General features: G+C 54.9%; 3 protein-coding genes across 3 annotated transcripts; 2 read left to right on the top strand and 1 right to left on the bottom strand.

Annotated features, from left to right (window-relative positions):
• The first annotated feature begins 1,056 nt into the window (after positions 1-1,056).
• TLX2 (T cell leukemia homeobox 2) lies at positions 1,057-3,974 on the top strand. The gene is made up of 3 exons (XM_083459397.1): positions 1,057-1,465; positions 2,771-3,008; positions 3,631-3,974. Exons 1-3 carry the CDS (start codon positions 1,075-1,077, stop codon positions 3,845-3,847), a joined length of 846 nt encoding a protein of 281 aa, XP_083315523.1. The 5' UTR covers positions 1,057-1,074; the 3' UTR covers positions 3,848-3,974.
• Positions 3,975-6,419: 2,445 nt separating this feature from the next.
• On the top strand, positions 6,420-14,044 carry LOC310685870 (alpha-internexin-like). The gene is made up of 4 exons (XM_083458922.1): positions 6,420-7,581; positions 9,865-9,989; positions 10,968-12,120; positions 12,154-14,044. The coding sequence occupies exons 1-3, from the start codon at positions 6,556-6,558 to the stop codon at positions 11,032-11,034; spliced, it is 1,218 nt and encodes a 405-aa protein (XP_083315048.1). The 5' UTR covers positions 6,420-6,555; the 3' UTR covers positions 11,035-12,120; positions 12,154-14,044.
• A 2,268-nt stretch (positions 14,045-16,312) lies between these two features.
• Positions 16,313-26,504, bottom strand: LOC310685917 (interleukin-12 subunit beta-like). Its single transcript, XM_083459032.1, has 6 exons — positions 25,919-26,504; positions 24,109-24,363; positions 22,185-22,296; positions 21,747-21,934; positions 20,405-20,571; positions 16,313-18,156 (listed from the first exon to the last, which is right to left on the bottom strand). The coding sequence occupies exons 1-6, from the start codon at positions 25,992-25,994 to the stop codon at positions 18,037-18,039; spliced, it is 918 nt and encodes a 305-aa protein (XP_083315158.1). The 5' UTR covers positions 25,995-26,504; the 3' UTR covers positions 16,313-18,036.
• Between the last annotated feature and the right edge of the window lie 609 nt (positions 26,505-27,113).

Raw genomic sequence — 27,113 nt, 5'->3', positions numbered from 1 at the left:
GATTCCTTCCAGCTTCTCCGCCCTGCCTCTCCTAGGCTTTCGGTCCTGGCCCCTGCCTGCGCTTACTCGGAGGTAACCCTGCCTGCTTTCATTGCTGGTCCGACGGCGAACCGCGCCCGAATTGCCCCCTCGGGCCTCTTTCTGCGTCTCAGCTTTGGGCGCTTTGCCGAGAAGTCGGAGTCGGGCCGCGGTTTCAGGCCTGCGGAGCGGATTTAAGCGCTTCATTTGGGAAGGCGACCCAAAGGTCAAGACTCTCCCCCGACCGACGCCTGGAAAGGGCAGCGGACCCTAAGGGGGACCCGGGGAAGAAAGGCTGTCTCGAGGGGCGGGGGGAAAGGGCCCCGCTCCGAATCACGCCAGGCGGAGGGAGACCCCAGGAGAGACCCCCGAGGGCATCCCCGCCCTTCCCCCCTCCCGCTGTCGGAGTCCGCCTGGAGTGGTCCGGATTCTGCAACCCAATGAAATATTATATTTTATTTTGTGTGTGTGCATTTCTGGCCCGGGTGACCGAAGCGTCAGTTCCCCGGTGTGGCGGCGGGGAAGCACCTTCCCCCACCCTCAGGATCCACCCAGACACCCCTCAACTGGAAGGGCGGGAGGGGGAGGAGGAAGCGCGGGGATTGGGCGGCTTCTTTCTGATATCATCCCCGCCCCGCCCCCTCTGGATGTCCGCCTGTCAATCACTTCCAGAGGCCGCCAATCAGAAGGTTGGAGGCAGCGATTTTGGCAGGCGGAGATGGAGACGGGGAGAAAAGTGCCCGTAGCCTCGTGGCCCCTGGCGCTCTCCGGGTATGTCCAGCCGCCGAGCAGAGGCGGCAGCGCGCCCAGCCTCGGGAGAGAGCGCCGCTGCTTCCGCGCCCGTCGGAGGGGCCGCTCGGCCACCCGGCCGCCCCTCATGGGGCCACCGCGGGGCGATGCGCCCTGGCAGTGAGCTCGGCGAGGCCCGTCCGGGGCGCGCCGTCGGGGAAGGCTCCCTGGAAGAGGCAGCGAGAGCGAGGTGCCCCTGCGCGGACCCGGAGCAGGGCGCCGGCATGCGGCAGCTGAGCCGCCGCTGCTGCTGCTGAGGAGGGCAGGATGGAGCCCTCGGGCCTGGAGCTGCTGGAGGGGACCGTCCACACGCCGCCGCCGCCGCCCCAAGAGCCCATCCGCTTCGGGATCGACCAGATCCTCGGCTGTTCGCAGCAGCAGCAGCAGCACCAAGGCGCTTGCGGAGCTGCCGTCGGGGCCCTCGGGGAGCCCGACCTGGCGCTCTACGGCGGCGGTTACGGAGCAGAATACAACTGCTCGCTGGGTGCCTACGGCCTGCCCAGGGCAGCGGCTGGCGGCGGCGGCGGCGGCGGCGTCATCCGTGTGCCCGCGCACAGGCCGGTGCCCTCCGCAGCGGCCCATCCCCAGCCGGGGGGAGCTAGCCTCACCTTTCCCTGGATGGAGAGCAACAGGCGCTTGACCAAGGAGCGGATCGCAGGTGAGAACAGCCTCGCACGATGGCAGGGCCCTCCCGCAGACCTGGGGCACCCCCCCCCACTCCGCGTCGAAGAGTAGATCTACCAGAGGAAGCCCGGGGCTCCAGCGCGCGGAGTCTCCCCTGTTCAGCTTTCCTCAGAAACCAACTTCCAAGGGTCGAGGGGTCTTCGGCCCCCCCAATAAAATATTTGAGGGGAGCGCCCCCCCAAAGGTGGTGGACATTGCCATTCAAATAGTGTGCGTGCACCACGTCATGTAATCAGTTATGCAGGGCGGGGTTACCTCAACCCCCCCCCCCATTTTTATTCCAGTTCGAACCCCTGCCCAGAAGTGCCTGGATCTGAGCCAAGACTTCCTGGGGCTCAGCCCCAAAAGGAAGGTGCCGAACCCTGAGGGCTCCCCGCATTCTGGGTCTCTCCTGCCCCAAACCTTTTTAACACCCGAATTCCTCGGAAGGGGCAGGAGAATACGAGCGCGATCTTCAGGTTTCCGCAATAACTTTCGCCAGGCGGGAGAGGAAGGCTGCAGAGGGGCTTGTAGGGCAAGGCTGTCGGTGGGCCCTTCCCGTAAATCTCCGCCTCGCTCTGCAGTGCCTCTGCCTCCCCCGCTACACAATGGGAGAGCTCTTCGCCTCGCAGTTGGCGGAGACTTTCATAGAATTATAGATTTAGAAGGGAGCTCAAGGATCATCTACTAGGCCACCAGCCTTCAAAAGAGTTTCGCTTCCAGCTCCACCTCTTGCGACTTCCGGCCGTTCTGGGGAGCGGGAGGGGGAAGCTTTGGTCCCGGCTCGCCTTGCCAGGAAGAGGGACAGGAGCGGAGGCGGGCGGGGGCGGCCAGGACCTGCCCGTTCCCCCGCGGGACTCCCTCCCACCTCGACTCCTTCCTCGGGATTCAGGTTGAGGACGCCCCCACCTCGCGCTGCGCCCTTCTCTCCTGCCGCCGGCATTCTGGGCGGGTGGGGGCGCCGGCAGCCTGGCTCTCCAGAGTTCAGACTGAGACGGGAGGGGTCCCTGCAGCTGCCCCCTGGCGGGATGGGGTCCCCAGAGGTCGTCCAAACGTCTCCGACCTGGGAAATAGGCGAGAGGGATTGGTGAGACTCTTCTGCCAGCTGAGCCGCAGGAACGTCAGGGTCTGAGTGGGGGATGCGATCCCTTCGGTCGGTGATCCCGGAAAGGGCGTCCCCGGAGGGAGACTTCACCACCGCCCTGACCATGGCAGGTGGTTGGACTAGATGAACTTTAGGGCTCCTCTTCCAGTTTTATAATTCTGTGACCAGGCTCGCCCTCTTTTGCTCTGCCCGCAGCCGCCCTGCCGCCTTTCTCCGTCGCCCGGCGCATAGGCCACCCCTACCAGAACCGCACTCCGCCCAAGCGCAAGAAGCCGCGCACCTCCTTCTCCCGGGCGCAGATCTGCGAGCTGGAGAAGCGCTTCCACAGGCAGAAGTACCTGGCATCCGCCGAGCGAGCCGCTTTGGCCAAAGCGCTCAAGATGACCGACGCCCAAGTCAAGACCTGGTTCCAGAACCGCCGCACCAAGTGGAGGTACGAGGCGAGGAGAGAGGGTCGCTGCGTCGTGACTGTTGGGATGATGATGATGATTTTCATTTATCAGTAGTATTTACAGTAGCCTACCTCCCCCAAAGCCCATAAACACAATTTAAAACCAGAAAAAATGTAAAATACTCAACAATACGAGATGGTTACCTGGCCATAAATTAATGAGCACTTTAAAGGCTGCAAGCCACGCAGATCCCAGCTGAACCCCGTGATGGGGGAGGGAGCTCAGGAGAGCCGGGAGCCCCACCCTGTTTGCAAAAAGGTCGTGATGATAATACGTTATACCGGCCCACCTCTGAGGGTTGTTGTGCGGATGAGCGAGAAATGTAGGGGAGGCGCTCCGGACACTGTAAGCGCTAAGAGTGTGGGAGGCGGGATGGAGAGAGACCCAGGCAGGTGGGAGGGGACCCCAGGTGGGAGGTTGCCAGAGACACGACCCCTCCCCACCTGCCAGGGCTGTTTGTTCAGAAAGGGAGGCGCTGCCCCGCGGTGTTTGCCCAGAGGCGCTCCCCTCCTCCATTTCTTCTAGCCAGGGCGCCCCTCGCTCGCTCGCCCGTCCTTGCCTCTAACGCCCCCCGCTTCCTCTCCCTCTCCCCCGACCCCCCAGGCGGCAGACGGCCGAGGAGCGCGAGGCGGAGCGCCAGCAGGCCAACCGGCTGATGCTGCACCTCCAGCAAGAGGCCTTCCAGAAGAGCCTGGGGCAGCCGCTGCAGCAGGACCCGCTCTGCCTGCACAACTCCTCGCTCTTCGCCCTGCAGAACCTGCAGCCCTGGGCCGAGGAGCACAAGGTCACCTCCGTCTCCGGGGCGGCGGCCCTGGTGTGACCCGAGCGCCGGAGAGACTCAGGGGCGCGGAAGGGCGCCGCGGACTGGCCGAAAAGCCTTTTCCTCACGCGGAGCGCCGCTCGGTGCTGCGACCTCACCCCGGAGAGGCACAACCAGACAGCCGCCCCCTCCTCTGCCCCACTCCCCCCGCCCCGCCGCTAATTTATAGTGACTGGTTCTTTCCACAATAAAGTGTCAGAGTCTCTCTCCGGGATCCAATCCCGCTGCTCCTCGGCGGCGGAAAGGTTGTTGCAAGCGCACTGTGTTCCCCTCCCTGAACCACCTGCACTGAGCATTGGGCTTCATAGAATCACAGAATTGTAGAATTGGAAGGGACACTCAAGGGTCATTTAGTTCAACCCCTTGCAACGCAGGGATCCTAAATCTCCGGCCATCTAACCTCTGCTTAAAAACCTCCGAGGCAGGCGCCCCCTCTCCTGGGGGTCTGTTCCACTGCCGAACTTCTCTCACTGGCAGAAAGTTCATCCCATTGGTTAGTCGGAATCTCCTTTTTTGCCATTTGAAGCGGTTGGTTCAGATCCTCCCCCTGGAGCAGCAGAAAGCAAGTGGCTCCCTCTTCTGTCCCTTAGGGATTTGGCCCATCCCATCCCCTCTCCCTCTGCCCTTTTCTAACCTTCTTCTTTGGAGATTACTCGTAGCCCAGTAAGATCGTGTTCCATGAGTTTGAACGGTGTGTCCTTAAGTGACTGTGGAGGAGGCCAATTCTGCTCTTTTCTAGGCTAAATACAGTGGTACCTCGGATTAAGAACTTAATTCGTTCCGGAGGTCTGTTTTTAACCTGAAACTGTTCTTAACCTGAAGCACCACTTTAGCTAATGGGGCCTCCCGCTGCTGCTGCGCCATCGCTGTGCGATTTCTGTTCTCATCCTGAAGCAAAGTTCTTAACCCGAGGTACTATTTCTGGGTGAGAGGAGTCTGTAACCCGAAGCGTCTGTAACCCGCGGTACCACTGTATACCCAACTCCCTCAACCTTTCCTCATCAGGCTTGGTTTCCAGACCCTTTGTCGTCCTGGTCGCCCTCCTCGGCACACCTTTCGCCTTGTCACCATCCTTCTGAAGCCTGCAGAGAGCGCCCCCTAGCGGAGAACTCACACCCACCCACCCAGAGTGGTCGCTGGAGGTCAAGCTGCGATGAATTGAGTGGGGCAAACTGGCCCCAGCACTGGGGCTGGACTACTCCACGTAGGCCGCCCTCGCCATGTCGGTGAGGTTTTTCTCCTTGGCCGACTCGCGGCTCCGGCTCAGACCAAGCCGAGTCCGGGTTACTGAGCAGGCGCGGCGGGACCTGTCCATGGTGCTGGAGGCTCCGCCGAGCCCGAGGGAAGCGGCCTTCAGAGGCAGAACCAGGGGCAGTGAGGGGCCGCAGGAGAAGAAGACCCCAGAGGTAGGGCCCAAGGGGCCACGAATCTCAAGGCCAAGCAGGCGCGGGTCCAACCCCCCCCAAAGAGCAGTAGGACGAGAGCTCATGGGATCCCGGTTCCCCTCGTTGGTGGTGCAAACGCGGCTGGGGGATCTCTAGGTCAACTGCGGCATTTCAGCGACCCCCTTGTTAAGCGTCTCTGCCCCTTATTGCCCACTAGCTGAAGAAGCGAAAGACACACACTCCAGCCCGCCCACTCACGGAAAACCCGGAGGGACCGAGGGCTACCGGCCGCCACGTCTGTGTCTTATCTCCGCAGCCGGGGCAGCTCTGGTTGTAGGAAGACCAGCTGCCGCGACCCGCAAGTCCGGCCCTGCTGAGAACAGGATGATGGAGCAGATCCAACTCTAGGGCTCTTCCTCTTCTTGTTGTGTTAATATAATAATAATAATAATAATAATAATAATAATAATAATAATAATAATAATAATAGAATTTATATACCGCCCTATACCCAGAGGTCTCAGGGCGGTTACACTTTTATCATTGGACGTGGGTCAAGGATGAGGGCACAGTCCCCGCACCCCGCGCGCCCAGCCCGGCACATCCCGCTACGTGGCTGCCCCTTCTCCCTTCTCTCTTCCCAGCGAGGTTTCCTGCAGGCCTCGGCTGCCGGCTTCGCCCCAAGGCGGGCCATTGCATTGTCCAGGTGATGAGGGGGCGGTCAGTAGAACTGACCAGGGGCCGAGGGCGGCTGAAGTCGGCAGGCAGGCTCCTTCCGCGGCTCGAGAGCGACACCTAAGGGCCCCTCGCATCCCGCGCTGCCTTGACTGCCGCGGGTCCACCGCCCTCTGGTGGCGGCCCTGGAGGAGGGGGTCTTCTTGGCTCCCCCTGCCCGCAGGCCCCTCTCAGGCGCTGAGAGAAGCCGCGTGGATGTGACCGCGGCGCTCGCAGGAGAGCGAACCTCCGCCTTCCTCACGCGCTTCCCTGAGGATGGGTGGGTGGCAGAAACACGTGCCCGCCCGCGGTCGGCAGGTGTCCTATCCGAGATGGGGATCCTAAAAGGTTTCCGGCTCCCTCCCGCTCCCATTTCCAGCGCCTTTGCTCCGAGGACCAGCGAATTCTCCTGCCCCTGCTGCAGCGCGCCCTGATTGGCTGCCCAGGCTGCCTCTGCCCCTATATAAAGGCGGCCCGTTCTGCCGCAGTTCGCAGTTGGCGCAGAGCTGGGCCGGGAGGGCTAGTGGGTAGCGCGGCAGGGACACCGCGAGGCTCCGATCGCCGCGCTTGGAGGGCAGTTCCGCGTCCTCTGTCCCTCCGGGCGCCACGATGGACTCCGAGGGCTTTGGTTGGCGCAAGCCGTGGGAGGATTACCGCGGTGGCGGTGGGGCGGCGCGCTCCGTCCGAGTCAGCTTCTGCCCGCCGGTGCCGCGGCGCTCGGCTCGCCTCCCGGCCTCCGCGCTCGGCCCCTTGACCGACCCCCTGGAGCGCCTGGACCTGGCGCAGGTGAGCAACCTGAACGCGGAGCTGCTGGGGCTGCGCGCCCAGGAGAAGGAGCAGCTGGTGGACCTCAACGACCGCTTCGCCACCTACGTGGAGCGGGTGCGCGACCTGGAGCACCGGAACCGGGCGCTGCTGCTGGAGCTGGAGGCGCTGCGGCGGCAGCAGCGGACCCCGGCGCGGCTGCCGCAGCTCTACCAGCAAGAAGCGCGCGCCCTGCGGGCCCTGCTGGAGGCCGAGGCCGGCGACAAGGCGCGCCTGGAGGCAGAGCGCGACCGCCTGCGCCTCACCTGCGGCCAGCTCCGCGAGCGCTGCGCCCAGGAGGCGCGCCGGCGCCTGGACGCCGAGGAGACGCTGAGCCGCGTGCGCGAAGAGGCCGCCCGGGCCGCGCTGGCCACCTGCGACGCCGACGGGGCGGCCGGCTCCCTGCGAGCCGAGCTGGCCTTCCTGCAAAAGCTGCTGGACGAGGAGCGGGCCGAGCTGGTGGCCCAAGCCGAGCTGGCCGCGGCCACCCGGGCGGCGGTGGAGGGCGCCCCGGGGGCGGCGGCGGGGGCGGCTGCTCGGCCCGACATCTCCGCCGCGCTGCGGGACATCCGCTCCCAGTACGAGAGCCTGGCGGCGAAGAACATGCAGGCGGCGGAGGAGTGGTACCGCTCCAAGTTCGCCTCCGTGGCCGAGCTGGCCAGCCGCAACCAGGAGGCTGTGCGCAGCATCCGCCAGGAGACCGTCGAGTACCGGCGCCTGCTGCAGACCCGCTCGGCGGAGATCGAGACCTTGCGCGGCGCCATCGACTCCCTCCACAAGCAGCTGGAGAGCCTGGAGGGCCAGCAGGGAGCCGAGGTGGCCCGCTGCCAGGTAAGGCCGGGAGGGTTAGGGGGCCGCCGCTCTCGGTCTCCAGGCACGCGGGTCTCGATGCGCCTCTCTCTCTGCGGCGGGGGCTCCGGCTGGCGCTCTTCCTGCTCTCGGCGCCTGCCCTGGGGTCCTTCCAGGGGAAGAGAAAGCGGCGGCTTGACCCCCATCTCCGCCGGAAGGGCTGGGAACCCTGCTCATCTGGCAGGGGGAGTCAAGGGGGGGCTCCATATGTCTGACGCTTGGGATGCTGGGAGATGGAGTCCTAGCAGCATCTAGAAGGGCCTCCCCTTCTGCTGCCTCCTCCGAATTCAGCCTCGCGAGCGCCAAAATCTCCAGCCAGCAGAATTCTGTGGGGCATTTTATAGCTGTCGGTGACATGAACGTCTCGGAGGAAAGGTTTGAACAGTCGGTCCAAGATGGCTCCCAGGTCCTCCTTCCAGGAGCCCTTGGAGATGCTCTTGTCTTCCAGGCAGCTTCTCTTCTCTGCCTCCCCTCCTTCTGTCCCTCTGTCTCCCTTGCTGCACATCAGATTCATGGGTGGGGAGGGGGTTCCTTATGCCAGACTCCTGTTCAGTGTCTGTGGCGCTTCTTAGGCCCTTGCTCAGTTTCTTTTAGCGTTCTTCTTTCTCCAGGTCTCAGAGTTTGGTGAAGATGCGGGGGTCCTTCTCCTGCCTCCACTCGCCTCTTCTTCAGTATAGGTCCTGCTCCTGCCCTTGAGTGATGGGAGGGCGTGGGAATGGCACTGCCTCTGTGGACTGGCTTGTTCAGGGCGGGAAGGCAGAGGTGCCCTGGCAGGATGGCCCCGAAACCACTTACAGCTCCTCTATTATTAATAGGCAGATTGATTTAATGGTGAAGGCCTGCCAGGTTAAACCTCCCATGTGGAGCAGATTAAGTGGCTATTAGGTTAGGAATTGGCTGGCTTTGAATGTCCCCCCCCATCCCTTTCCTGCAATGCTGCCTGGGCTTCTGTACCTTCATTTAACATTTAAATTGCCTGGCATGAAATGCCCAGCCAAGGTGAGAAATGAGAGGCTAGTTTGGCTGAAATTAAAATCTCCCACAGGACCTGGAGGGAAGAAGAGTGGCTGAGCAGGCAAAGAGGCAGAAATCAGAAGGTCAGGGCAGGTGGTTGTGTGTGGTGGGGGGAGGTCAAGGGGTGAAATGAGGCTGGGAGGTCTCCCACATATCCTGGAGACAAGGGAATTAGATGACCCTGGGGGTCCCTTCTAACTCTACGATTCTGTGTTTATGGGAGTGCAAGAGGCCAGCGTCTCCCCTCCCACCCTTCCTTCTTCAGCTACGTTCTTAGGGACTGCAGGGTGGTGGGCTGGTGGTGTTAACAGAGAAATCTGAGGGCTCCCTTGGACAAGAAACAAGGACATCAGCCAGGAATACCAGAGCAAAACAGCAGCCAGTAGGCTTGATCCTTATTGAAGACTGTCGCAACAGGACTGCCACCTGCCAAAAGGTGGAACAAGATGGAAGGCCCAACAAAAGAGTCCCCAAACTTTTATTAGCTGCTGTAATCCCCATGTTACACCCCCCAAACTACATCACTCATACATCATGGTTACATCATGAAAGGGGAGGTCTGGTGGCAGTAATCTGAGCATCCTGGACCCTGCCCCATGGTTCCCCTTGCCCTCCACCAAACACCCATCAAGTGGAACAAAAGAGATATTTACATTTTCCTGTTTCCCAGCCAAGTTCATCCCACCCTTTGGTCTCCATCTGGGTTTGTTATTTCTGGAATGGCTACCTGTCTGGCACTCAGGTATCAGGAGGCCAGGGATTATCACTCAGGCAGAGGGGCTGCTGAGGAGCTGAGCTCACAGGTCTAGATGAATTTCTGGAGTTTTCCCAGTGAGCCAGTACATAGATACATTTATCAGTGAATTCTTACATTTGGTATTGTGCAGCAGAGGCCCTTTGAATAGATAGGAAGAAACTGTGATGAAGTGTTTTGTGGGGACAAATTACAAAAGTCACAAAAGGGATTGTGCTGGTTTTGGTAGTGGGCTGCATGTGCATGATATCTGCTGGAGGGGCAAACACCCCCCCAACCTATAGATAAATTCCTGCCACAGTGATGATCTCTCTGGAGAAGGTGGTCCTGGCCGTCTTGCAGGAATGGGAAAAGAGAAACTCCTGCTTCCAGCTGTAGTTCAGGGCTGTGTGTGTGAGAGAGGGAGAGATGGGGACTTCCAGGGGGTAATGCTCAGGGGGTGGCTCTCCTCAGTTCCAGCCTACAGTCTCCCCTTTTCCCTTGACCCCCACCCTCAGGAGAGAGTGGCAGAACTGGAGCAGGAGATCTCGGAAGCCAAGGAAGAAATGGCTCGCTACATGCGTGAATACCAGGAGCTGCTGAACGTCAAGATGGCCCTGGACATAGAGATCGCTGCCTACAGGTAAGGGCTGCAGCAGCCCCAGCCCCTCCTGCCCCCATCAGGCACCTCTGTGCTTGAGGCTGCAGGCCTGGGTGCTCCTTGACTCCCTGGGTGTCCCATGCCTTTGTCCACCTGTGTATGAGTGGCAGTAAAATATGCTCTCCATTATGGCAAACGGAGAAAGTGTCATGTGTTCTACTCAATTTTGATCCAGAGCAGAACTCCAACGTAGAGTTAGCAGAGCAAAAACTTCAACACCTTGCAGGATTCCCAAAAAATTGACCAGAGGCAATGAATATTTCACCCAGCAGACCTTTACTGCTAGTAAATGAGCACAGTGGTCACAAATCCATATACATTCAGGATTGGCACTGTCCATAAGAAATCCAGTTGCAGCAAACTTAACTTAAACCTACAATAACTTATAAGAAGATCAAACCTTAACACTAAGCATACTATATACAGAACACCACACAGAACAAAAGAGAGACAGAAAGAGCAAGTGAAACCCTGGTTTTCTGGCCTTACTATTATGGTCAGCATGACCTTGACAGAAAAATATAACAGGACCAGTTTAAGCCAGCTTCTGTACTCAGCTTCTCTGAAGCAATAACCCAAACATCACGAACCTTCTGCTTGTTTCTTTCACACAGAGAAGCTTCCATTACCCTCTTGAATTAATTATAATAGGAAATATCTCTACACATCAGCTCAATACTTTCTGTACTAAGAAATGCAAACTGACAGGGCAGTCAGATTGTTCCAAGAAGGCTGAATCTGGTTCCCGTCTCCTTCCTTCTGTGCGCCAAAGTTTAAAACAGCCTCAAATAGTGCACTTAATAAGAGACTGGAGATCATCTGGCCCTGAACCCCAAAATAAGCTCTGGCCTACTCTGTATAATCTAGAATCCTTTGCATTCAAAGCTTGTGTTCTGTGGCTGAGCTCCTTGTCTGAGGCTGAGGTGTAGTAAACCCCTTTGCCCCCCCTTTCTTTTTCAGGAAACTGCTGGAAGGGGAGGAGATGTGGTGGACCTCGTCTTCCTCCTTGCCACCCCTGATGAAGTGACAGATGGTTCTGTCGGGAGCGAAGGAACCTCCTTTGATGACAGCCCTCCTTCTCGTCCTCGCCCCTTGAACCTCCCTGCCTCCCCATCAAGTTGCTTGCGCCCTCATTGGCTGGGCTGGTGCCCACCTGGCCTTGGAACTGGGCCTCCCCATGGCTCTAGGGAGGGTGGAGGAGCCGGTTCCCCAGGCCAGCCTCACCCCCTGCTCATCCGGCTCTGCTCTTTTCATCCGCCATGAGATGCCACTGTGTGTGTGTGTGTGACACCCTCCTGGCTCCAGAGGCAGCCCCTTCCCCTGCAGTGAGGCTGCCTCCCCCCCCCCCACTTTTAAACCCCTCACCGCCCTCACCTTTGGAGGAAAATAAGCAGGAAATAAGCAGCCTTGCAACCTGAAATTGGGTGCACAGCGGAGGGGTCTTAGGTTTTGTATTACTTAATTAATGTGTTTTCAGCAAGGTCTGGGCTAATTGGGATGCATAGTGGGGGGGCGGCGGCTGTGTCAGGGTCGGGGCTGCCTCCTTGCATTAGCTGGGCAAAGGGGTCTCTGTAAGGGGAACGGGCTGCACTGCTGCTCCCCCTCTGAGGGCTGCATGGCTCGCCCCCCCCGTGCCTGTGGGTGGAGTCAGTGTGGACGCCATGGGGACTGTGGAACAGGGCCAGTCGGGGCTGCCCAGAATTGGGATGGGGGGGCCCTAGCAGGGCTTCCAGGAAAAGAAGGGCATTTAATTATTCAGAATATTTCATATGTTCAGAGTTGAGGGTGGAGTACTGGTCCCCCCCCCTGCCATTAGCCAAGGGCTTAATCCAGCCCATCTCTTTGGTCCAAAAGGCTCTCAGAACTGGTCACAAATCTGTAAACAAACAAAAAACCAACACAGTCTCTCTCTCCCTTCAGGTTTATAATCTAAAAGACACGACAGAAAAGGGAAGAGGACAGAAACACACAGTTTTCATTTTGCAGAATGTGTGAAATGTGTTGGTGAAAGTGGCTCACCTGCTAAAGGGGTTTTGAGACTGAGCGTGGAAGAGAAACACGGCACAGATTGTTCTTAAGAGGGAACCCCCACCTCTAAAAAGTGGTTTTAATGGTGTGTATTCAACAGAAACATGCCCTTCCTCAGACTGAGGATTGCTCCTGGGAGCCAAAGGTTGGAGAAAAGGGAGTTTTCAACACTTGCTGTTCTTTCTAAGTTGGAAGCAGCTGCTCCTACCCCTGAATACGAGCATGGGGCAGATATAGGGTATAGGGTGGTATATAAATTCAATAAATAATAATAATAATATCCTGGGATTTCCCCTCCCCTCTCCTCTCCTGGACTTGGAATAAACAGCCCCACCTCTGCCCGGTTCTCCTTCAAGATCAGTGGGGGTGGGGCGACCCCCTTGCCCCCGCCCCTGCTCAAGCACTGTGCCCTGGGAAACCAGAGCCTCAAATATACACACGCACCTTGGCCCCCTCCAGATTCTGGGGGGTGAGACTGCACGCAAAGACCCCCACAGCCCCCTCCCAGGCAATGCAGCCGGGGCTGAGGGAGAGAGGCTGCCTGCTCCCCAGACCGCCCTGTTTGGGGCTGTGTCCTTAGAAGCACCCCAATAGCGGGGGTGCTCTGGGAAGGCTGCAGCCCCCACCCTTGGGAAGAGAAGCTGCCCTCTATTCCCACAATCCCCCCCCCACCTTCCAGCAGACCAGTGAGGCTGCAGCCTCCTAATGCGGGGGGGGGGTGAGGGGTTGCTGTTTGGGGAACCTGCAAGGTCCCTTAGCCCCTTCATCTGCTGACCATGGCAGGGTGAGGAGAGCACCCCTTTCTTTCTCCTCCGCCCCCAGGCTGACCTTCCACAGGGAAGCCCAGGTCCCTACACAGGCAGCTTGCAAACCTGGATACAGCATTCACACCCCACCTCGCCCCTTTCCTCAATAACGTGTGCTGGGGGCAGGATTTGCTGTGGTCCTAAAGACCCCTGCCTCTTCCATTCCCATCCCTGAGGTGTTCCCAAAGTAAAGGAAGGATTGGACTCTGATAATAAGAATACACACAGAGGCTTGAACCAGCAAGACTCTGGGAGGAGTGCGTATAATAAGAATTCCTGTCCACCCTCCGGCCCAGGTCGTTTTATTCACAAAAGAACTTTTTACACAGTGTTCGTAAGAACCAATCAGATTTCCTCTGAGCATTTCAAAAAACCCCACGTGGGAACAAAGTTAAAGTTAAAACTACAAAGAGCTAATTTCCTACTTGAGCATGCATATGCAATTCAGAGTAAATAAAAGAGGAAGCGAAGAGGAAGCTTTTAGGAAGGTCATAAACAGGAGTAAACAGGAGAGGGCGGAAGGATGGCAAGGAAAGAGTATTCACCATCTCCTTGTGAACTCTCTGCCTGGCCCTTAAGATCTATCTAAAGATTAAACTACATCAAGGTAACCTACTATCTTTATGTACTGAGGATGCCTGAGGAAGCAACTGGCAACTGGGCTGTGTACGTGACTTGTCAAGCAAGAGAAATAGGACAGGGATGCAGAGGCGTGGATTGATGAAAAATCGCATCAAAATGGCTCAAACCCAGTCAACGCAAGGCTTTCATTGCTGATGAAAGCAAATGGCTTCCTCCATATTTTTTTATAATTCCTCATGGCAATCCCACCTGATCGCTACACATCCCCTGCTGTCAAGGACCATTCTCCCACTCCTTAGGGGCTGCTTCTGGCTCAAGACCCTCTTTTCCTGGGGTCTCCCTTCTCCAAAGCACTTTCTGCACACTCTCTCCCACTCCCTCCCTTTTGGCTTTTGTTGCCCCACTTGTGGGCTCCTTCACCTGGTCAGCCGCTGTGAGAACAGGGTGCTGGGCTGGAGGGAGGGGCTTCCTTAGAAAAATGGGCTGGCCTCTAATAATTGGAGATCCAAGCAAAGGATCTGGATTATGGGAAAGGGGGCGGTTTATTGTTGTTGTTATCAATATCAATATTAATAAAGTTACAGGTAGGTAGCTGTATTGGTCTGCCGTAGTCGAAACAAACAAACAAGAGAATCCTCCCAGTAGCACCTTAGAGACCAACTAAGTTTGTCATTGGTATGAGCTTTCGTGCTACCGGAAGGGATTTCTTTCCCCCCTTTTCCCTCCTCCAATTTTAAAGGTGCGGCTTATATTCAGGCCAATACGGTAATATAAAAACACATAATAAAAACAAGAAACCCAATAATCCTTCAACACATTTTAAAAGGGCATAATTAGTGGGGGAGGGAATTTCTCAGAGGTGGGCTGTGGGAGGCAGGTGGGGCTCTTTTTGCACAAGGGAGGGGGAGTTGAAGCTAAATACAAAGGGCAGGGAATGAAGACCCCACCCACACACAGGCAGAATCAGGCCTGCAGTCCCCTTCGCTTCACCAGCTGCTCCCATTTTATGTCTGTGACAGAATCGGATCAATAAATATTTGTGAAATTATGTGTGCCTGAGGCTCTTGGACCCGAGGTTTGAGGGGGAGGTGGAAGAGTGGGGGGGGTGTCATTGGCTCATCTAACCCAGTGTCACCTACACTGGTGGGCAGCAGCTGTCCAGGGTTTCATAGAATCCCTGGAAATCCCCCCAGTCATCTAGTCTGCTGCAGTTCCCTGGAAACTGTACAAGTCTATGATTCTATTTCACTGGAGGTTTTAAAGCAGAGTTTGGAGGACCACCTGTCAGGGATTCAACAGCTGCGATTCCTGGATTTCAGGGGGTTGGACTAGATGTCCCTTGGGATCTCTTCTAACTCTATGATTTTTAGGCACTTGGTCTCCCCAGTTCTCTGGAGGAACTTGCCCAGTGCCTGCATTACGGACAAGATCAAATCTTCAGGGTGCCTCCTGAACATTCAATTCAATGTTTGAAGATTGAACAATTCAAAGTGTTGGCGTTGACCTTGAAAGCCCTAAACGGCCTCAAAGGCCCAGTATCCCTGAAGGAGCATCTCCACCCCCATCATTCTGCCCGGACACTGAGGTCCAGCGCTGAGGGCCTTCTGGCGGTTCCCTCCCTCCGAGAAGTAAAGCTACAGAGAACCAGGCAGAGGGCCTTCTAGGTGGTGGCACCCGCCCTGTGGAACTCCCTCCCATCAGATATGAAGGAAATAAAACAACTATCTGATCTTTAGAAGACATCTGAAGGGAGCCCTCTTTAGGGAAGCTTTTAATGTTTAATAGACTATTGTATTTTAATATTCTGTTGAAAGCTGCCCCGAGTGGCTGGGGAAACCCAGCCAGATGGGCGGGGTATAAATATTATTAATTAATTAATTAATTAATTAATTAATTTTCTCCTGAGGGGCTCCCGTCCCCACAAACCACAGCAGCCTAGCCAGAGAGAGAGCGTGGCCCTCAAGAGCGTCTCTTGCTGCCAGACATTGTGGGAGCTGCCTCTGTTGATCAGGCTTGGCTTCAGGTGGTTTTTCTGCAGCAGCAACAGCAGCAAATAAAGTCCCTACACTCTGAGCAGGTACAGAGTTACCCAAGGCCATGCTAGCTTTTTTGGCACTGCAAACTCCAAGTCCTCCATCCCCTCCTTTGCAGTAAAAACACAAAAGAATCCATTAATTGGCTGCTAGCCAGGGACTGCTCTTTCTGCAGACCACCTGAAGTGGTCCCCTCTTCTCTCCCTCTGGCTGGGTTGTGTGGGTTTGCACTGCCCACTCCTGGTATATTTCTGTCATTGCACCTGTTTGCTGAGAACAATCTCTCTGTGCCTTGGCATCACATGAGCTCTGATTTGGGCAACTCGTCCTTCCGGCAGAGGAGAAATCTCACCTTATTCTCACAACAGTCTGGCAAGGGAGGTCTCTGCCGCTTGAATTATAGGGCAAAAGGGGAGGGTCTTCATGAAAGTCATGTGCTGACTTCCCCACCCCCATTTTATCTCATGATAGCCCAAGTAGCCTTCCAGAAACAATAGGAAGCTGACACAAAACATCAGAGGGTACCACTCCCCCCCCCCCCCCAGTTCAGAGCACTAGATTTTACTGTGCATCATGGCTGGGTTGCAGATTGAACCAGATCCTGCTCTCTTGGTGCATAATGTTCTGCAAACCTCCCCCCCCCCCAATTGTAGACTTATAGGTGTAGAAATGTGTCAATAAACCATATTTCTTAAAGACACTAGCCTCTGCTACACCTCAGTTTTCCCAATAAGAACACAACCCTGGGTTAGTGCCTGGAACCCTCCGGGAATCTTGCTACTGCTTGGCAGAGAGTGGGGGTGGTGTCCAACTTTTGTAACAATGCTTAGGCTAGAATAAATCACAGACATTTAGATTTGCAGACGAGTGAAATTTTACAGTTTCCAGGTGTTACGGTGAACTAGTCTCCATCTGCTGGCGGTAAAGCAAATATGAAAAGTTTCCAGAATGACTTAAAAATAAAAGTGCTTTTGTTTCCTTATAAAAGGGATCATGCAGTCTTTGGGTTGGCAACCCTTTTAGAGAGATTCGGTTCACTTGTTCCAGGAAGGAGGGAGAGGAAAAAAGAGATGGGAGGGTGGAGGGTGGGAGCAGGGCCTGCGGAGAGCCTGCTAAGGCACACTCTCTCTGACAACTGGCGCTCAGGGCTCAGGTTTGCCCCTTTCATGCATGAACTTTATTGAGAATTTTAAAAACAATTGCAAGTATAAAGTGCTGTCTTTCAGGAAAAAATGCATGTACAGATGATATGTCTTGCACACATTGATCCACATGGCATCAAAACAGATTTGGAAAGTCTTTTACATTACAGTGGTACCTCGGGTTAAGTACTTAATTCGTTCCAGAGGTCCGTTCTTAACCTGAAACTGTTCTTAACCTGAAGCACCACTTTAGCTACTGGGGCCTCCTGCTGCTGCACTGCCAGAGCACAATTTCTGTTCCCATCCTGAAGCAAAGTTATTAACCTGAGGTACTATTTCTGGGTTAGCGGAGTCTGTAACCTGAAGCATTTGTAACCTGAAGCGTATGTAACCCGAGGTACCACTGTACTGATTAAGCTCCCATCCACAGAGTTTACTTCCATCTAAAGCATTAAGATAATTTCTCCATAGTGGCTGCTGGGACAGAGGTGGGAGGGAGATTTTTGTACCGCTGTTAATAAGTGATATAGACCAAGACCATACGGAGTCAAGCCGATATTTCTTTGTTATTCCTCTTATCACCCTCCAATGGTGAGTTCAGAGTTCCAGAATTGCTATATCCCACACTTAATGGGTCCAGGTTTATCTGGTGGAAGGAGGTGGTTATCTATTGGAAGCCATGAAAGAAGACCAGCTCTTTATTCTTGACATTGGGACTGATTCCCCCCCCCCCCTGACCTGGGATGGGGTAAATTTATCGCCTCCACTTTGTCAGGAGGCTCCGGGGGGGGGGGCTGCAGCAATTTCTATTCCACCAGCCTTCCCAGGCAACTAAGAGCACACGCTTCCAAAACGGTTAAGGTTTTGCATTTTTATTGCTGTAAACAGTTTTAGTATTTTTCTGTACTGCAAAGCAGGAGATAAAAAACTTTTACAGTGGTACCTCGGGTTACATACACTTCAGGTTACATACACTTCAGGTTACAGACTCCTCTAACCCAGAAATAGTATCTCGGGTTAAGAACTTTGCTTCAGGATGAGAACAGAAATCGAGGTGCGGCGGCAGCAGGAGGCCCCATTAGCTAAAGTGGTGCTTCAGGTTAAGAACAGTTTCAGGTTAAGAACGGACCTCCAGAACGAATTAAGTACATAACCCGAGGTACCACTGTATTTATAAATGAATGAATGGATTTAAGATTCAGAATTAAAAACAGTTGAAACAGATTGCAGCCCCAGGAACAGGCTCCTGAAAACACACCTCTCAGGCATCAGGATGGAGAAGAGGATACATTCTGCCCCACCAGTAGCCCCCCAACTGAAAGGAGAGGTGCAGAAGCAGAGGGGGAGGAGGAAGATGAAGCTCACGGGAGAGGCTTGCAAGGCGGCTGCTGTGGAGAGGCCTCTGGCCGGGTCCCCAAGAGAGGCTGCAGCAGCGTCCTCAGCGGAGGGTGACCCAGGGCGACCACAGGCTCCACATGGAGTTGGTGAAAGGATCCTGGCAGCGAATCTGCACCCGATGCACAGCCTCCGCATCTTTGATGGTTTCCTCCAGCTGGTCCTGTAAGGAGGGCAAACCAGGTGTGACTGGGCTGGAAGAGGGGCAGAGCCAGGGCCTGCTGGGGGGAGGCTCTCTGATGTGGGGGTCCCACAGAGCAGAGGGGTCCCAGCTTCTCTCGTTAGCCATAGCTAGAGTCTGTGGTGCTCACAGGCCCACCTACTGAGCCCTGGTATTGCAAGAACCCATCTGCAAGAGGCTCTTAGCCAGGATAAGTCCAGAGAATGTGGGTTGGGGAATTGTAGCTTTTCAGCTGTTGCTGGACTCCAGCTTCCATCATTCTTGACCATTGCTAGATGCTGGGAGATGGAGTCCAGCAGCATATGGAAGCTGCCACGTTGACTATTTCTGCCTTAGATCCTCCCTGCACAAAGGCCTTCCAAGATCAGGTTCTGGGGACAAAGAACAGAAGAAGGGGAGTCAGCTGAGGCTACTGTGCCTCACTTGTGGGCAACTGGTTGGAAGATGTTGGGATTGGACTATTGAGCTGGAGGAGGCCTTGACTTTGGCCGTGAGTGGGGGAGTCCCGATGATGGAAGGCTTTTGTGGTCAGATCTCACCCATTCTCAGCTCCTTTGATCATGTGGGAAAGTGGCTGGTTATGTTACTGTTGTAGGTTTTGAGTGCCAGATGTTGTGGGTGCAAGTCCCCCATAATTCTTGGATTCAACAAGAGTTAGATTTAATCGAGATGGGCATCACTGGAAGAACAAAGGCTGGTGGTGGCCTGTCATTAGCCCATCAGTGAAAGCCATCAACAAGGTAAAAGACACATCTGGATTTGGAAGGTGGAAATTTCCAGGGTTATAGTGAGCAATGAGAGAAGTGAACAGGGGGAAAAGTGTCCCTTTTGCAAGTTGGAGGAGGGGGAGCACAAGGCAGGAAGTCTGTTTTATGCTGCAGAGAGGGTCAGACATGATGTCTGGGGTCTCTTGGAATCTGAAACTGCAGCAATGGAAAGAACAGGACCATCTCGGAAGCTGAATGAACTCTCTCCATCTAGACACAGCCTATAAATATGTTTAAATGAACCTTATATCATAAAGACACCACAGTCTCTACAGTGCCATCTTTTCCAAAGGGAGCACAGACCCCGGGCAAGTGCCTGGAACGTCATACTGATATGTAACATTATGAAGAAGAAGAGAACGTAGGAAGAGCATCTGCTGGATCAGGCCAGTGGCCCATCTAGTCCAGCCTCCTGTTCTCACAATGGCCAGCCAGTGCCTGGAGGAAACCTGCAAGCAGGATGGGAGCACAAGAGAGACTTTCTCCTCCTGTGGTTTCCAGCAACTGGGATTCAGAAGCATTTCCTGAATGTGGAGAGCAGAGCTTAGCCTTCATGACTAGTAGCCCTCCATACCCCTCTCCTCCCTCCTCTTTTAAAGCCATCCAAGTTGGAGGCCATCATTGGCTCTTGTGGGAGGGAGTTCCATAGGCTGACTATGTGCTGCATAGACTATGATTCTGTCCTGAATCTCCCTACGTTCAGGTTCATCTCATGTCCATAACTTCTAGTATTATGAAAGAAGGGGGAACAAGCTGTCAGAGCCGTCTTTCCCATGGGTGTTAGTGGTTCATTGCACCAGGGCACCGGCCTCTCGGGGCACCCCAGTGAATGGGGGACTTGCATGGCTTTGCCGGCAGCCTCCCCTTTCCCTGCACGCCCGCCAGCGGCACCCCACCAACTATATGGCTGGTGGACGTGCAGCTTCCTTCCCAGGTCTCCTCAGGAGGAGAGTGATCCCTGCAGAGGCTTAGGATGGAAGCTTCCCTCCAAAGTCTCTGCATCTGCTAAACCCTGCCTCCTCCTGCTTCCTGGCGAAAGGCGGTGCACAGCCTTCCCGGGCTGCCTTCTCGGGCGCCCTGATGCCAGAGAGCATGTCCGCCAGCATGTTTTCCTGCTTGATCATCGCCACCAGGCTGGGGATCAGGGCGGTGGGGGAGGCAGAGGACATTTTCCACTGCCCCTCCCTTGTTTTGGAGTTGCCGGGTGTGTGTGCCGGAGGGGTCTTTGCACCACAGTGCCGGATATGCTTAAGACGGCCCTGCAAGCTGGATCCATCTTCTCCAGGCCACCATGCATAATTTTACAAACTTGTATCATGTTGTCACTTGCCTTTTCTCTAAACTAAAACCTCCCAAACTTTGCAACCTTCCTTCATGGGGAGGAGCTCCATCTCCCTGACCAATGTGGTTGGAAACCAGCCCAGGAGGGAAGAAACAGACACTAAAACCAGCTTGTTACTTACGCTGCTGACTTCCTTCTGGGTGCCATCGTAATGTTCCAGTTTCAGGCGGTAGCGCAGAGGGAAGTAGGCGGAGGCGCAGTGCCAGGAGGGTGGGGGAGCCCAGCTGAGCCTCAGCTTGGCCCCCGACTCCTTGTGGATGGCCAGCTTCTCTGGTGGGTCTGGCTTCACTGCAGGGGGAGGGATGACAAGAGCCGTCAGGCTTCACCCAGGGCCCCTCCCTCCCTCTGCCTCTGGAGGGGCCACAACAGGGCCCTTCTGGCCAGCCTTCTGCTACTGCCTGTCACTACTGAGAGGCCCAGATCATCTAGATCAGAGCCTCCCAAATATTATTCAGGCTGCTGCCCCTTTGGTGCCATAAACTCATCCCCAGCACCACCCAACCTATGAAAAGCATTTCTCAAAATAGCGGTTTGTACAACCCACTGAGGAAGATAGCACAATTAAATTCAAAACCATCAACACTTGCTCCCTCACCCCCCAGTTTTTACTATGTATTTTGTGTTTTAATCTTGCATTGTCATGCTGTGATCTTTGGACAAAGGGTGGTATATGAATTTAATAACTAAAAATTTAGTTTGATTAATTCAACAGAATTCATTTGATCCAGTGTGATCCCAGTTTTTCAAAGTCTGAGAGCCATTTGCCCCCTGGCTGCCCCCTTACCACTTTGAATCCCTCTAAAATCCCCCTACCACCCCCTTTGGGAACCATCAGCAGGTGTTGATCTTTTGGTTGAGGCATTCCCAGCCAGTCAGGTGCTTATCAGTTAACTCCCCCCCCCCGCAAAAAAGCAGAATTTGATATGTTAGTGGAAGCAGAGCTCTTTGCAAGAGCACAGCTCCCCTGCAGGATAAGCTGTGCAGAAGGGAAATCCCTGACAGCAGAACTACAGGGACTGACATCATCTGCTTTTCATACTTAAAAGCAACCTTGCCCCCTCCCAAGCTGCTGCCCCCCCCATGTTTTAAACTTCCTTCAGACCAGCCAACGAGAGCCACACTGGCTGCAAGGGCTGCTGGGAGTTGTAGTCCAACGTGTGGTGGGGGGAGAGACCAGGCTGAAGCCTCAGGAGGCTCTTGCTCAGAGGCTCAATGAGGAAATGTCCTTTTGAAATGTCCCTGCCCATAGAGCCATTCCATACAGGCAGTCCCAGCTGCCCCAGTTACTTAGCAGCTCCACCCTTAGCATTGCCGGGGTCAGACTAGATGGCCCTTGGGGATCCCTGCCCTAGTTCTGCGGGTGGCCTTTTGCTTGGCCTCCGAAGGCAGCTGCTGGGCTTCTCCTCCTCCTGCCTCCTTTGGATTCTGGAGCGGGGTGGGGAGGGCTGGTCTGGCATCCCTACCGATGTCCTGGATGGCGACGTCCCTCCGGAGAGCCTCGTAGCTGCCGTCTTCGCCCAGCCCCTCCAGCGCCAGCTCCAGCTCCGTCTTCTCCCCGAAAGGGCAGGGGGAGCAGTCCTCCAGCAGGAGGCGCACCTCGCCCGGAGAGGCAGACACTTCTCTTGCGGGGCAGCGCGCGGAGCCCGGTCCTCTGCGGAGACAGAAAAGCCAGTAAGGAGCCTTGGGAGGGGGGGTCCGAAAAGGAGAGGTCCTGGGGCTCAAAGATGCCGGCTTGCAAGCTCCATCCACCCCCGCCCGAAAGAGGTGGTGCCTGGCTGGCTGGTGGCCGTGAGGGGGCGGGGGTCAGCCCCCTCGCCCTCCTGCCCACCTCCCCTGATGCTTCAGGTGTTCCCTTCAAAGAGGTCCTGCCTCAAAGCGAGGAGGGGAGGCGAGGTACTCACTTGCGGCGCAGGCTCACACGGAAGGCGGCTGGGTGCTGAGTTTTCCACCAGCAGCTGAAGGTGCCCCTGTACGACGGCGCCTCGCAGGTCACCTCGGCTTCTGCCTTTCCAGCTGCAGGGAGCGGGCAGAGTGGTTAATAGGGACCCTGGCGACTGCCTTGCCCTTCCCGCGGCTGGAGGACAGGCCATCCTGTCGGGGATCTTTGAGCTGCGATTTCCGCATTGCAGGGGGTTGAGCTGGATGACCTTTGGGGTTCCCTTCCAGCGCTACAGTTCTATCAGTCTGTGGTTTTTGGCATTGCAGGGGGTTGGACTAGATGACCTCTGGGCTTCCCTTCCCGCGCTACAGTTCTATCAGCCTGTGGTTTTTGGCATTGCAGGGGGTTGGACTAGATGACCTCTGGGCTTCCCTTCCCGCGCTACAGTTCTATGGCTCCGTCACAAGACAATGGGGCTTCGCGGCGCAGGATCACGAAGATCCTTTTCCGCGTCTCCACTTGCGCAGGAGCGCCCCCTGCAGGAGCGCCCGCTGGTACTTCAGGCTTGTCCCTCTACGGCCCGTTCCTTGGGATTCATGAACGAAAAGTTACAATTTAGGAATGAAGCCGGGGCCGAAATATTATAGGAAGTGGAAAGGCCATGTTTAGACTCCCTGATCTCTTCTGACCACTTCTTTAGGCAGGAACGCCTAGATCAGGCATGTCCAAAGTCGGTTTTGAGGGCCTAATCCAGCCCCCGGTCGGTTTAATTTGGCCCCTGTGGCAGTTTATTTCCTGGGGTAAAATCCCCAGAGAAACCTTGACAACTTCAGTCCTATAAAGCTCAACAACTTCGGCCCTCACGGCCCTTCACTTCATCAAATCTGGCCCTCTTTGAAAAGTTTGGACACCTCTGGCCTAGACTGATGGTAGTGCTGATGGTCGCCAGTCTGCAAATTGGTTGGACCAGTCGAAGAAGGGCAGCTCTGTCAACATGAAGGTCCTTTGTTTATGAATGGGGAAAGGCTTGCGTCAAGGGGCTCGGGGGCCAAGAGTATTCACCATATGTCAAGGCAGGGATAGACTGTATCAGACAGGCCGGGAAGAGCCATTAACAAAGTATCTTCATTGAAAAGCTGGAAAGCAAATGGGAAAACAGGATCTTGGCGCATGCTCGGGGCTTCTTGGAGAACCCTTTTCTATTACCTTAATGTTCCGTTTTGAGGTGGTCTTTATGCCCAGGGGGCGGATAATTTATGGGCTATTTAAGTTGTTGCACGCGTGTCTTGGGGGCTCCTCATCTCCTTGCAAGGGGGGGGGGAGAGTCAGTTGCAACAGGTGCAATAAAGATTCCTTGCTTCCTCTCAACTGGTTGTAAAATAAAGGTAAAGGGACCCCTGACCATTAGGTCTAGTTGTGGCAGACTCTGGGGTTGCAGCGCTCATCTCGCTTTACTGGCCGAGGGAGCCGGCGTACAGCTTCCGGGTCATGTGGCCAGCAGGACTAAGCCACTTCTGGTGAACCAGAGAAGCACGGAAACACCATTTACCTTCCCGCCGGAGCGGTACCTATTTATCTACTTGCACTTTGACATGCTTTTCAACTGCTAGGTTGGCAGGAGCAGGGACCGAGCAACGGGAGCTCACCCCGTTGTGGGGATTCGAACCGCCGACCTTCTGATTGGCAAGCCCTAGGCTCTGTGGTTTAACCCACCGTGCCACCCGCATAGCCCCTGTTTAAATCTCTGAGCGATTGCTGACCTCAAGGGATTGCAAGTCCCTTGGCTGGAGTTAGGCTGTTCCAGCCAAGCCCATTTCTTAGAACAATCCTATGATCCAAATACCAAAGACAGGTCCCGACTCGCCCGCCCCAGCCGTAATGTCGGAGTCCAACGAAGGCGCAGATTCTGTGAAGGCTCCCGAGGGGTCCCCTGATCCCCACCTCACCTTTTCGGACGAAGAGGGGGAAGTCCGGGTCGCGCACGGCCAGGAAGGTTCTGCGCAGCACCTGTCCTGCAGCTCCCCGGCAGGTGTAGTTGCGGGCGGAGGCGAGGTCCAGCGGGCCGACCCGCAGCAGGTGACCCCAGGGCGGCAGCTCCTCCGTCTCCACCAGGGCTCCGTCCTCCACTTCCCAGCTCACCCGCTGCCCCGCCGGGGCCTCACACGTCAGGTTCACCTTCTCGTTGATGTCCCCAACCTGCACTGGGGAGGGGAAGAGAGAGAATTGGGGGGGAAGCGGTGGCAGAAGCGCTGCGGGGGGGAAGCGCCCCTTCATGAGAAGTTTGGGACGCCAAGACGCCAGGCTGGGAGGACTGCACTGAGGGTGCCCCCCTCCCTCGGCCAGGGCAATGTGGTCTTCTAATGGTTGGAGGCAGCCCAGAGTGGCTGGGGCGACCCAATCAGATGGGTGACATACAAACAAATTATTATTATTATAGGGCAGCTCCCACCCAAACTATTTATTTATTTCGCAAAATTTATGCACCGCCTGACTGTAAAAAAATCAAAAGCAAACTACACACACACACACACACACACACACACACACACACAGCAGTTTACAAAAGGATAAAACAAGAAAATTGATAGAAATTTACAACAATGCTTTAAAATATACAAAAAGTTTAAAATGCTAAAGCAGCTTACAATTTAGGTCAACCCCGTCTACTTATTTGGGGAGGCTTTGTCTAAACAAGAATGTTTTTAAAAGGCACAGAAATGAGAATAAGGAAAGGTGCTTGCTTGATGTCACTAGGCAGGGAGTTCCAAAGTGTAGGTGCTGCCCCACCAAATGATTCATTCTTAGGAATGGGGGTATTATGTGCCATCTGTAGCAGTGCCAGTTCTGCTGATTGAAGTGCTTGAGTGGTCACCTGTGGGGTCAGGCGATCTCACATGTAAACTGGTCCCAAGTTTTCAAGGGCTTTGTAATACCTTGAACAGTAATACCTTGAACGTGGTCCAAACCTGTTTAAAGGTAAGGGGGACCCCTGACCGTTAGGGTTGAAGCGCTCATCTCGCTTTACTGGCCGAGGGAGCCGGCATACAGCTTCCGGGTCACGTGGCCAGCATGACTAAGCTGCTTCTGGCGAACCAGAGCAGCCACGGAAACGCCGTTTACCTTCCCGCCAGAGTGGTACCTATTTATCTACTTGCACTTTGATGTGCTTTCAAACTTCTAGGTGGGCAGGAGCTGGGACTGAGAAACAGGAGCTCACCCCGTCGCGGGGATTGAACCGCCGACCTTCTGACCTTCTGATTGGTAAGCCCTAGGCTCTGTGGTTTAGACCACAGCGCCACCCGCATCCCTCAACCTATTTAGGGAAGTTTTTAATGTTTGATTCTATTTTTTAATATTCTGTTGGGAGCTGCCCAGAGTGGCTGGGGAAACCCAGTTAGATGGGCAGGGTATAAATTATTATTATTATTATTAAACCGGTGCAGACCTCTGACTACAGAAGTTAGATGCTGACAAGGCCATGCTCTTGCCAGCAATTGTGCTGCAGCATTCTGCCCTAACTGATCAAGTATGAGGGAAGTCCCACCAAGCAATTACAGCCCCCCCCCAAATTCCTGGGATGGGGGCACGCACAGGAGCTGCACAGCACATCTGGGAGCAGCCTGATTTTCTCTCCCTCCTTCTGTGCATCTTTGTGCACAGATTCAAGCAGAGACACACAGCCCTTTGTGGGCCACATTCCACCCCTCCCTTCCCCTTTGGGGCCCCTGAGATGGGGCTTGCCTCTGGGGCACTTACAGTTGGCGGGAAAAGCCACGGAGGCTTCTGCGATGAGCGCCGTGCCCAGAAGGGCCAGCAATGTCATGGCCATCATCTTCAGGCCGTGCGTGAGGAGAGACTCCGCTGGAGACGAGGGCAGTGAAGGCTAAGGGGAGAGGATCCTGCCCAGGAAGGAAGACAAAATGACCAAAGGGGAAGCCCAAATCTCTCCAGACAGGGACCACCAGCAGCCCACCAGGACAGGGCCAGAGACTTCCAGCGGCATCTTGACCCCACTCCCTGTCTGCCTCCACCCTCTGCCTCTCTCGGGGGCATGGAAAACCCACTGCCCAACGGGGGTGCCTGCCCTTGCTTCCAGCCACCTCTTGGGAGCAAAGGCTCTGCACCCCCACTCTCCCCCCTTCAGGAAATGAGTCTCCTAAGAGCATCAAAAGAACTTGCTCAACTAGTCCAGCACTTGTTCTCACAGGGCCAACCTAATGGGAGCCCACAAGCCGGACTGGGTACAAGACCAACACCATCCCCTCCTGGGGCTCCCACTGACTGGCATTCAGAAGCATTGCTGCGCAGAGCAGAGCCAGCCTGGCTAGAAGCCACTGATAGCCCTATTCTTCACCATTAGTTTGTCTTTTTAAAAAAATAAAAATAAAAATTACCAACCACCAAAACACAGACAGTGAAACCCCCCAGGTGGCTGATATATTGGGTATACAATATTCAATAATAACATATTCAAATTAACCATATGTATACTTCTATATACCTCAACACTCCTCCTTCCACAAGGTTTATTTAACTTTTAACATTTTAATTGCCCCAAATTGTTCAAACCTACTCAAATAATGCAATATCTTCTCAAACCAATCCTCCTCTTTCTCACTGACCTTAAACCCTTTCTATTTATCTTCACAGTTAGGTATTCTAAAATTATAATATTATTCAGTTTTTTCCTCCATTGGTTCACCCCTAGCTCTTCTGCATTTTTCCAACCACTCGCTATAACCTGTCTGGCTGCAATTAAGATCAATTTTACCCATTTGCATTCCTCTTTTGTTTTTAACTCGGTACTACTCAGGGTAATAAGAACCATTAATTTAGTTATTTCCTTGTCCTTCCCACAATCCCCTATATTTCTATACCAATCTGTTTCCAAAATTCATTAACTAATGGACAATCCCACCACACCATGAGTCTGTCTAATCCCCTGCTTCCC

Source organism: Podarcis liolepis, assembly GCF_965112155.1.
Source record: "Podarcis liolepis genome assembly, chromosome: 9".
In the NCBI taxonomy this organism is placed as follows: domain Eukaryota; kingdom Metazoa; phylum Chordata; class Lepidosauria; order Squamata; family Lacertidae; genus Podarcis; species Podarcis liolepis.
Note: the sequence above shows the minus strand (reverse complement) of the source record. Positions and strands in the feature narration are given on the sequence as shown.

Excerpts from the sequence above, each read along its gene's own strand:
- TLX2 (XM_083459397.1), top strand. The coding sequence starts at position 1,075 with ATGGAGCCCTCGGGCCTGGAGCTGCTGGAGGGGACCGTCCACACGCCG. Across the intron at positions 1,466-2,770 it reads GACCAAGGAGCGGATCGCAG|CCGCCCTGCCGCCTTTCTCC; the intron begins GTGAGAACAGCC and ends CTCTGCCCGCAG. Across the intron at positions 3,009-3,630 it reads AACCGCCGCACCAAGTGGAG|GCGGCAGACGGCCGAGGAGC; the intron begins GTACGAGGCGAG and ends CCGACCCCCCAG.
- LOC310685870 (XM_083458922.1), top strand. The coding sequence starts at position 6,556 with ATGGACTCCGAGGGCTTTGGTTGGCGCAAGCCGTGGGAGGATTACCGC. Across the intron at positions 7,582-9,864 it reads CCGAGGTGGCCCGCTGCCAG|GAGAGAGTGGCAGAACTGGA; the intron begins GTAAGGCCGGGA and ends CCCCACCCTCAG. Across the intron at positions 9,990-10,967 it reads ATAGAGATCGCTGCCTACAG|GAAACTGCTGGAAGGGGAGG; the intron begins GTAAGGGCTGCA and ends TTTCTTTTTCAG.
- LOC310685917 (XM_083459032.1), bottom strand. The coding sequence starts at position 25,994 with ATGATGGCCATGACATTGCTGGCCCTTCTGGGCACGGCGCTCATCGCA. Across the intron at positions 20,572-21,746 it reads CGTCGCCATCCAGGACATCG|TGAAGCCAGACCCACCAGAG; the intron begins GTAGGGATGCCA and ends CTCCCCCTGCAG. Across the intron at positions 18,157-20,404 it reads CCCAGAAGGAAGTCAGCAGC|GACCAGCTGGAGGAAACCAT; the intron begins GTAAGTAACAAG and ends CCCTCCTTACAG.